The sequence below is a fragment of the Chelon labrosus genome (genome assembly GCF_963514085.1).
Source record: "Chelon labrosus genome assembly, chromosome: 20".
In the NCBI taxonomy this organism is placed as follows: domain Eukaryota; kingdom Metazoa; phylum Chordata; class Actinopteri; order Mugiliformes; family Mugilidae; genus Chelon; species Chelon labrosus.
In genome coordinates, this window is record NC_140353.1 from 19,825,029 (window position 1) to 19,835,957 (window position 10,929).

The 10,929-nt window shown below is 38.8% G+C and overlaps 2 protein-coding genes across 2 annotated transcripts; one reads left to right on the forward strand and one right to left on the reverse strand.

Moving 5' to 3' along the window:
• Window positions 1-24: 24 nt before the first annotated feature.
• On the forward strand, window positions 25-6,072 carry ppp2r3c (protein phosphatase 2, regulatory subunit B'', gamma). The gene is made up of 13 exons (XM_084569264.1): window positions 25-363; window positions 534-658; window positions 1,106-1,210; window positions 1,328-1,440; window positions 1,869-1,966; window positions 2,214-2,284; window positions 2,365-2,497; window positions 2,748-2,803; window positions 2,973-3,048; window positions 4,236-4,372; window positions 4,677-4,814; window positions 5,071-5,130; window positions 5,417-6,072. Exons 1-13 carry the CDS (start codon window positions 297-299, stop codon window positions 5,606-5,608), a joined length of 1,371 nt encoding a protein of 456 aa, XP_084425390.1. The 5' UTR covers window positions 25-296; the 3' UTR covers window positions 5,609-6,072.
• Window positions 6,073-6,212: 140 nt separating this feature from the next.
• Window positions 6,213-10,762, reverse strand: fam177a1 (family with sequence similarity 177 member A1). The gene is made up of 5 exons (XM_084569266.1): window positions 10,419-10,762; window positions 9,811-9,993; window positions 9,294-9,360; window positions 8,978-9,075; window positions 6,213-8,849 (listed from the first exon to the last, which is right to left on the reverse strand). Exons 1-5 carry the CDS (start codon window positions 10,485-10,487, stop codon window positions 8,625-8,627), a joined length of 642 nt encoding a protein of 213 aa, XP_084425392.1. The 5' UTR covers window positions 10,488-10,762; the 3' UTR covers window positions 6,213-8,624.
• Window positions 10,763-10,929: the final 167 nt, after the last annotated feature.

Here is a 10,929-nt window from a genome sequence, read left to right on the forward strand (position 1 = left end):
ACTTCATTGCCTAACTAGGAAATACATATTACCCATGGGTCTGTACGAGGGCAAAATATAACGGACATGACTTTTCAACTTCAACCAAAGGAGCACCTTTGAGGAGTTTGTCTTTCCTCATATTTAGAGACATTGCTTCTTTTATTTTGAAATTGAGAAAAATCTGACACCGGAAGTGGCTTTTTTTGTTCGACTTGATGTTGTTTGGGTAGCTTGGCTACACAAGTCGGCTTCATACTGTTGACTTTTTGAATAAAATGATAATGTATCACTGTTAGACTATCTTCGGAGCAGATATGGCTAAAGAGGAACAGCCTCTCTGGTCAGATATTCTGAAAAGAAGAATAGCAAACTCTGAAAAAGGTAAGAAAGTATATCATATACTTGTCGGCTAACGTTAGCTACCTAACTTCAGTGTACGTTACCAATATAAAGTCAGTTAACTCAGTCAGTGTTGTCATTTATCCAGATATTCAATATTGTGGTGATTTTGATAAGTTGTTTCTGTTCCATTGGTTCCCGTTACCGCAAAGACGAGAAAAGAGAAGAAGAAACAAAAGAAGAAGAAAACGAGTTGTTCACCAAATATTACACTGAGTGGAAGGAAGGAAACGACAAAGACAAGTCCTACAAGACCATCCCACGATTCTACTACAGGGTATCATTTCAACACAAGACATTCTTAAAGCCAGTGAAGAATTACATGTCATTCTTTCATTGTACCTGGGTTATGAAACAACAAGCGACTCAACAGTTGTGAAACAATAAATGTGCCTTTGCGTTTGAAGAAAGGCATTTCAAGGACCAAGAATATGTCTAAACATTTAGATATGTAATGTTGGACATGTTCCTGTGTGGCAGAACGCCCAGAATGCAACCCAGGCCACATCAAACTTATTAAACAGCAGTTATTAGTGAATTAATTGAAATATTCCAAGACTGTCTGTTCGGACACGTTTATTCTGAAAACAGACAACTTGATCCTAAGGCAGAAGTGTAATACAGAAATAATGATACTGACGGTCATTACAAAGACGATCATGATTAATGTTAATGATGCACCTGTGTTGTATTAAATGTAACTGATGATGATGATGTTCTGCAGCTACCAGCAGAGGATGAAGTGTTACTTCAGAAACTGAGGGAAGAATCCAGAGCTGTCTTCCTCCAGAGGAAGAGCAGAGAGCTTCTAGATAATGAGGAACTGCAGGTAAAACAAACCTTAAAAAAACATAATAACTTATGTTATGAAAAGCAGCACTGTATATTTCTTGCTGGGACCATCGGCTCTGTTGAGTTTTTAATCTTTCTGTTTGCCTTTCTGTAGAATCTGTGGTTTCTGCTCGATAACCACCAGGTTCCTCCACTGAGCGGAGAGGAGGCCATGATCAACTATGAAGCCTACCTGCAGGTTGGGGAGAAGGCTGGGGCCAAGTGCAAGTAAGTAATAGCATGTAAATATTAACTAAAAGGACAGTTTGAATCAAGGATTTATGCTTGATCAAAGGTCCCACCTCTATAGCCTTGATTTTTTATATCCACTCATCAATAAAGTGTCTTGATTGGTCTTATTACCGCATATTCAAATCAGGTAAAAACATAAAATCCTAACTGCACTGATGGTGTGTTGACACAAATCGCCTGTGGAGTTTGTCAAAGAGGAATTTGGTCACACGTGTGCAGACTGTGTCAGTAAAAATTAACTTTAGAACCAGGAAGTTGAACACATGGATAATTTGATGAGTGTCCACTGTCAGTGGAAGGGAAAGAAACTTTCTGTTGATGTATAGATGTGACAAATAATGAATATTTGAATAATAACATCTTAAAAAATATCTGTCCATTCTTTTCTCTTTTCTTTACTTCAGGAAATTCTTTACAGCCAGAGTGTATGCCAAGCTGCTGAACAATGACCCGTATGGCAGGATCTCCATAATGCAGTTCTTTAACTATGTCATGAGGAAAGGTCTGGACCCTCATTTTTCTTCTACTTTGTCTCTTTTGACCATGTTTTAGTGTGATAAGAATCTGCTGGTACTAGATATATGGAGTTGTAAAAACAAACACAAATCAGTTTCAAGCTTGCTAACAAATTTCTTACCTAAATTTGTCTTCATATTTGCTTTTGTGAGTATGTCATAGCCCACTCCTTCTATCTGAATGTATGTGTAGTGTTGATATGTGGTCACTGAATGTTGCTCGTTCTGCTCTAGTTTGGCTGCATCAGACCCGAATAGGCCTGAGTCTGTATGATGTGGCAGGACAGGGCTATCTCAGAGAGTCGGTAAGGATCACCCATAATACCCCTACTGGTGCATTATAGTGGCACAGCCGTACAACAGTGACTCTTCTCATCCTATGTAGGATCTGGAGAACTACATTCTGGAGCTGATTCCCACTCTGCCTCAGCTGGACGGACTAGAGAAGTCCTTTTACTCTTTCTACGTTTGCACTGCAGTTCGCAAGTTCTTCTTCTTCCTCGACCCCCTCCGAACAGGTGAGAACGAACACCGCTGTGTAACTCAGTCATTAAACCCTATTACGTACCATGTATGAACCAAGACAAGTGGGAGCTTTGGGTAATAGCATAACACAATAGAAAAATAGCCATGTATTTTGGTGTGGTAGTTTCCCATTGTACAGATATGTAAACCAGTGTTAAATGTAAACCATGAATGATGAAACAAGTTCAAAGTTGGCAGGCTTTCATTTTTCAATGTGGTAAAAATCTTTTAATACTTTTACAGGAAAGATTAAAATCCTAGACATCCTGGCCTGCAGCTTTCTGGATGACTTGTTAGAGGTAAACACTCCTACATCAATCTTTTGACTAGTAATCAGTTGTGTTGGTGAAGTACAGTGCCTTATGTTCAGGTTTTTTATAACACTATCTGTAGATAAAACTGAAAGACCATGACCGTTTAATAGGACTACTTCACATTTCATACTCCCTATCCCCTTTGTCTTTCCAGTTGAGAGATGAGGAGTTGTCCAAAGAGAGTCAGGAGTCCAACTGGTTCTCAGCGCCGTCCGCTCTTCGAGTCTATGGTGAGTAAAAGTCAGCATGTCAAAACTGGATTTTCTAGTTCACATTGCTGTGGAATGATCTTCTGGTATAGTGCACAGTAGGTGTGAACTTTAAATACTGTCGGGAAGCCTCACAGTGCAATTCATTCTCACAGCGACAAGTGAGCGATATAGTAGAATCTCTGTTAGTGCAGGGTTAACCATAAACTGCCGGTTTCTGACAGTTGTTTTTATACAGGATGAGTTTTTGAGTCAAACTCCCTGCGGCCACATATGCATCTCTGAAGTGAGAGAGCAGTTGTGCAAATGTTGGAGTGTGGCACAACCATTGCGAACTCATTCATTATTTTTAATTATAATAGTTTATTATGTGTTATCCTTTCATGCCAACTACTGGAGCATTCAGGATGATTCATGAGCTCTTTCAAAAGTTGTCAGGACATTTTGACTTGTTCAAATTTAATTTGATTCTGACTTTGGTTCTGTTATGAAATTCTAACTACTGCAGGACACACAGTCACGTCTGCCACTGTTCAGAGTAGCATCAGCCTCTAGGAGCAGCTAAAACAGTCGGTTTACTAAAATAAACTGACTCCCACTCAGTAACACGATGGGCAGAGAGCTGAAAGCTGCAGACATTTAACTATACATTAAGCCTCATTTTCGTTAATTTCTCTGTGTTGTGATTTAGTCTAACAGTTGAATTATGTACTTTTCTTCAGCACCACACACATAAGAAACATTTGATGCTGTCCGTGTGCATTTAGCGCATTTTTTGGAAATTAATGTGGAAATTCAAGAGCATTCAAAAATCATTTGGTTATTATTGGGAATAGGGACGCAGGTTGTTGTGTTGGTTTGAATGTTGTTCCTCCAGGTTTTTAATCATACCAGTGTGATGTATTCAGTGTCTGGAACATTTAACACTTTTAGTTTAGCTTTAAATTCAGAAGTTGATTTGTTGAAAACAAAGATAAACATTTAAATGAGCAGTGATATTTAAGTCACTTGTCGGTCCACTTTGCATCAATGTCCCTCTTTCTTTATATGGCTGGAACAGGCTTTTCATCAGTTTGTCAGTTATACGTGTATTTGCAGAGTTGATTCTGGTTCAGTAGAAATGAAACCTCATGTATGAAGGTCACTTCAGATACTTCAACGTGTAATTGTATTTTCCATAGAGCTTATCTTTATCTGCATCTCTCCAGGCCAGTACCTCAACCTAGATAAGGATCACAACGGCATGTTGAGCAAAGAGGAGCTTTCACGTTACGGCACAGCCACTCTCACCTCCGTCTTCCTGGACAGAGTGTTCCAGGAGTGTCTCACCTACGATGGAGAAATGGTACAACCAGCAACAGTTATTACTGCTGTTCTTTGAGTGTTTGTAACTCTATAGGAATTAACACCATTCTGCCTCATTTTTTGGTTTTGGTGGTGACAATTAGATTTCCTTGTAATTGCTCACCTGTCTGCATGTTAATGTTCAACTTCAGAACAAAACAGAGTTAATCCTCAGCTTCTCGTGGAGCAGAGTTTCCTCTTTAGCCAGTTGGCATACATCTGAGAATTATTAACTTGGAGATCATGTGCTGGGTCTCAGTCTCGATTTTCTGGACATAACTGTGCTTCTTCTTCATCTCTTCCAGGACTATAAGACCTATCTAGACTTTGTATTAGCCCTGGAAAACCGGAAGGAGCCAGCAGCGTTACAGTATATTTTTAAACTGCTGGACATGGAGAATCTAGGATACCTCAATGTCTTCTCTCTCAACTACTTCTTCAGGGTATCAGCTGCACACCACTCACACAAACCCTGTAATGGGAGCAAAAACAAGACTTTGATTCAAATAATTCAAACTTGTTTTTATTGCTACCAACATCATCCATCCAGACTTATTTCTTTAATTATCAGCCCATTCTCACCCTAAACTCCTGTATCTAAAAGACCATCTTTGTGTTACAAGAACTCAGATTCAGTGTGTTTATTGTGTCAGTGTTTCATGATGAGTTTGTGGTTTATTTTTATTTTTTTTTCTCCAGGCCATTCAGGAGCAAATAAAGATACACGGGCAGGAGCCTGTCTCCTTCCAGGATGTTAAGGTATACACACACACACTTTTGTTCCACTATACCCATGGAGTGTCCACTCCACTGATGTAATGCATTCCCTAGGTCCTTAATCATCACAAATGGCTTACTTTTACTTTTAATTTGACCCTTGTCCCCATGGGTTGGTGTGTTTTCAATTTTAAACTCCCCATCAGGATATAAAATTGGGGACAACATCATAGACTTGTTCAACAAACTAATTCTTGAATAGCAGTGGTTTTGCAAATGCTGAAAATGTTTAGAAGGTGAAAGTTGCCTTATTTCCCTTCCTCCTCAGGATGAGATCTTTGACATGGTGAAGCCTAAAGACCCCTACAAGATTACACTACAGGATTTGGTGAACAGCTGCCAGGGCGACACGGTCGCCAGCATCCTGATTGACCTCAACGGATTCTGGACCTACGAGAACAGAGAAGTGCTGGTTGCCAATGACGACAGCGGCAACACGGCTGACCTCGAGGACACTTGATGATTTAGAGTTGATATGTCATATAAGAGACTTTACTCCAGACAGTAACAGTGTCTGTCAGCTGTAATGACCCTCTGTAGCTGCCAGCTAGTGAAAGCCTGGTAATGATGGATGGATGAAGAAAAATCATTCATCATGCTCTGTGTAAATATTGTTCTGTATTCTTATTTTCCTGTAAAGAAAACCTAATGTAATAACTGTATAATTTTGCCTTTTCAAAACACCTTTTTAATAACACCTCTCCATAGGACAGTGTCCTGGAGCTTAATTTGCCATAGTATCATAAATAAAGATATTTTCTAAAATGTGGATTGCAGATATGCAGGACATCCCAAATTTGCTTTGTTCTTTTAGACCACATTTTTCTGATGTTTTGATGTTTCAGATGAGGAGGAAGTTAAATCTGAGTAAATGGATGATACAGTTAAAAAAAAAAATAAGAAAAAACTACCTCTTTTAGAAGCTGCCCTTAAATAAATGTTCTGGGGAGTGAAGCACAGTCAAAAGAATCTGTTCCTTTTTAACAGTACAGTAGTTAATAATTATTATGAGAAACTCAGATGACGTATTACCGGTATAATAAAAGCAACTAAGGCAAAAATCACCCATTTTAATACTTTATTAAAACACAGAATATAAAGATTAATTAAAAGTAAGTAAAAATAACTGAATAGTTGCATATGTTTTTTAAATTTAAAGCATTACATCCTCCACTGACTACTGCATTAAAAGACATTTACCAAGTGGTCTAATGTGTTAACGTTTCAATTAAAATGCATCTGACTAAACATGTCACCATGTCGCCTGTCACCACAGCATACAGCCATATCAGTGGATAAAAATAATTCATAAGAAGCTTATGGCAGGTCACGCAAGGACACTTGAGGAAGGAGCACTATATGGACCGTGTGCTCTTCCTGTAGATCATTAGTCATCAGAAGGTCTGAAACGTTATTTAATCCATGAATCCAATCATTATGGAAACATATTTTTACACTGTGGCCAGCATATAGAGAAGGTAGATTATAATATCTTTGAGGTTGCCATCAGAGACAGTTATAACAACACACTGCTGCTTCTTGTCTGAACTGACACACTGGCTACAAATCTTGATTACATCCCACTAAAAACAGAACCAGGGTGCCGTGGCATCTAAAGAACAGGAAGTAGGAAAAGAAACACCAATAAATCACAGGAAGTTTATCAAAACACTAGGCAAGTTTGTGTAGCACTACAACATACATAAGAATCAAGTAAAATCAGGATAACAGATAATCTCCAGTCACGTTTGAAAGATGGGTTATGAGAAATTTTTACTACAGCTCGGAAGTTAGATCTTCTACAGCAGAGGTAAACATGGTGTTTACAGGAGCACTTACTATATTAAAATATTTAAAAGTAGTAAAGCTCTTATGCCAGCCCTTAGTTCGGCCCTGCAACTGTAAATATTGGACATCTGCATGTGTTGGACCATTCATTCACAGTAAATGAATGAAAGTCAGTGAGGTCAGCTCAAACAGCACCCAGAGGGGACGTGAACAACCACTGACTATATGATGAAACCCAATTAATCAGTCCAATCTGTTTCCTTCGAAAAATTGGGAGAATACATTTAACTATTTACTGTAAATTTATACACAGTATACACATCTAATAAGTAAATTCAGGTCCATCATTCAGTCTTCAACACATTTCTAAATCCCAAAGATGACAGTATAGCAATGATTAGATGAACTGGAGAGTGTACCATGTTCCTTGTGCAAACTATGAAGCAAAGCTTACTAAATATCTTTGTTTGCATATCAGCATGTATAGTAAGAGGGGCCAATAATTGTACATGTAGTGCTCCTTAAAAATATTTGCACCCCTCAGAACTTCTGCTTAAAAATGACTCAAAACATTTGTGGATTTTCACATAAGTCCTGAAAGTAGGAACAGAAATTTTAGCCTCACTACGGAAACACTTCAGACGCCAACCAAATTAAGAAAATGAGCCAGTCTGTGAGTTGCAAACGTAACTCCACTTCTAGGATTACAAGTTAATTACAAGGCCAAATTAGAGTCATGTTTGGACACAAAATAACACTGCTTTCCAGCATCACAACCGCATAATGCTTGTGAAACATGTGGGGTGGTAATGTCCTTGTTTGGGCCTGTTTTGCTGCCAGGACAGATTGTTATCACTGATGGACCAATGAATTCTGATTATACCAGAAAATTCCAAAAGAAAATGTCAGGACATCTGTCCATGAGCTGAATCCTAAGAGAAGCTGGTTCACACAGCAAGACCTTATTGTTCTACAAGACAATGGTTAAAGAAGAAGCAAGCCCACTAACTTCTCAGAACTGAAGTGCTTCTGTAGTGAGGAAACAGGCTAAAATTCCTCCAAGACACTAAGATGACTAATCAGCAGCTATCACAAATGTTAACTCGCAGTTATTGTTGCACAAGAGGGTCAGACCAGATACAGAAAATAAGGGTTCTCTTGCTTTTGCAACTCAGATATGTGTTATATATTTGCAACTCATTTTCCTGAATAAACAAATGCGCAGGTATAATATTTGTGTTTCATTCGTTTGATTGGCTTCTCTTTGTCTACTTTCAGGACTTGTGTGAAAATCTGCTGACATTGTGAGTTGTTTTATTCAGAAATGTAGAAAAATCTTAAGAAGCACAATGTATATGATGTGTGTACAAGTTTAGATAGAGATTTAAACAACTCACTGTCTGTTGTCTATTTAGCTTGACATGCATTTCTATATGCTGTAATTAATGTCCTTTTTTAAAGAGAGTTAAGCCCTGGTCAGTCTAGTCAACAAATAGTTAAAATAAATTCATCTTGCATATGATTACACACTGTAAACAAATATACATTCACAGGTAAGGCTTGTGCAGTCACTTCAACAGCCCTTTTCATTTTCCCTGCAGTGTGTACTAAGATAGAAAAATAACAATATAATTAGTTTGTACATTAAGGTTTTGCAAAGTGATAGAAATGTGTGATTGCTTAAGTTTTCAGGAGGGGAGAGGAGAAGGGACTCTGTTGGTGTCTGGACTCCTGAGAGGAGGCTCAGGCTCCGGCTCAAAGCTCATGTTTACAAATGAGGCCGCGGACGCCTCTGGCTGTTCCACAGTAGCAGGACGAAGAGCTGCAGTATCATCCTGCTTGCCTCTAAACTGCTCTGCAAACCGTTGCTCCGCCTCCTCCGACAGGCGGTTCTCCTCCTCTTCCTCTTCCTCCTGTAAGAAGACACCAGTGTGTGTAAATGTTTGTGTTCATGCCTCTCTGTAAACAGCTTTTAAGGTGCGACTTTCTTCCTATTTACATACGAGACTGACATGGATGTGTGCTTGCAGACATGTCATACCTCTTTCTTGATACGGTAGAACTCATCAATAGCATACTGGTACTTAGGAGTAGTGATGCCAAACAGAGAGGCCAGTCTCTCTCCCATGTAGTCACACACTGCAGGAAACACAAATTCAACCCACATATCTTGAGCCAGCTTTTTTCTTGTTGTAATCACAGAAATCACAGAAGACAAGTGCGAAAAAAAACGTAAAACACGCACCAATACATTCCCGTAAGGGATTTCTCTGAGGAATTTCTAACATTTCTTGACTTCCCCTTTCAAAACTCACAATGTTTTCGGGAATTCCACACCTAAATGTAGCCTCCTTTACCTGAGACAGTGGAGGTGGCCATTCTCCACATTTGAAACCAGACGTAAGGACCCCAGGTCATTCGGGACTGGAACACATTTGAAGAGAGACAACAGCAACAATTTAAAGGACTTTAAAGATCAGCAGTGAAGTACTGACAACTCCGTTCAAATTCAGTTTCATTTCAATAACAGTCCAAACTCCTTCAAGAGGCTTAACAGAGCCCAGAGCCTGAAACCCCCAGAGCAAAAACTAAGGCGACAGCGAGCATAACCTAGTTCATATGGGGGGCCCATCTGCTTGAGGCTGGCCAGGTATAGACAAGAAGGGTAAGAAAGAAACAATGCAATTCAAACTGATAGTCCAACAAGGTTTTCATCACTGTTTTGGCTCAGTCTAAACTCTGGGGAAATCTATCTTTTCATCTCCTAAATGCTAGACTACATCTCCAGCGTGTCACTGACATTTTTGGAGCTATTTCACATAAAACTCTAATGTAAGTAAAGTGAAAGTTAAACCTTCTTTGTCGTCACCTCACCGTATCTACAGTATTAACATCTGTCTTCACCGGCTCCTCCTCCTCCTCTTCATCAGTGCTGTACTCCTCCATGGTCTCTCCACTGGCAAAGTAGATGGTCCTGCGGGGGACCTTCACCTTCCCCTGCCTCCCTGAAGACTCTCCCATCTCCACACTTTCAAATCCTGCCTCGCTCATTGTACTCTGATAATACAAAACAGACCATATGCATGAAGTATCTCATTGGCATTACTGGCAGTATTAGTATTGTAACAGAATACTTGTTTGGTTTAGTATTGTCTGGAACTGGTTTGACATGTTTGGTGGCACAATAGTCACAAAAATAAAATAACTGACACGTTTTAAAGTCTTTTAACTGACGTTACGTGTAGTGTATTAATTATTTAATACACAAGTGAGTAATTAAAATAAATGACGCTTCACTCATAACAAAACACATTTACCATAGCAATGCACTGGGTGGTTTGTTAACGTTAGCTTACACTAGCTACTTTGTTGGTGGACTGTTAGCTTGTTCGCTAAGGAAGTAATTGGCTATTATTCTAACAAGTTTTTGTTTTACTTTCACCCAGTAGAAAATGGCGAAAGCTGTATCAATATCAACTAACCTTGTCAGTTTCCATAGTTTGTCCCACTGAAACGCTGACATTAGTTAGGTACAACGGTAAATCTGCCATCTCAGTCACTCATTCCACCTCACTACACTACAGATGTCCGTGTTTTGCTTATGGTAGCTCCACTTCCTGCTGGTTCTTTTCATAATAAGGGTCTTTGTGCAAAGGTTGGCAATGTGGCAACAATTCAGTCTTGTATTTTCTGGTAAATGCACTGTATAAATTCACTTTAGAGGCATACCAGTTTGAAAACTCCTTTTAAATGGTTCCCTCTTACTGATGTATTGGTCAGAAATACATATTAATGCATATGAGTCAAAGGAAGCATGTTGATAAAATAATGATTATACTTTTACTGTAATTAAGACAAATGCAGAAAACCATAAAATCGACTTATTTCTGTCATTATCTCTATAAATAATAATTATAGTTAATAATATAATATCGAATATTTAATTTAATTCATGGCTACTGGTAATTAAACATTTATTTTGGAGGTAGTGGC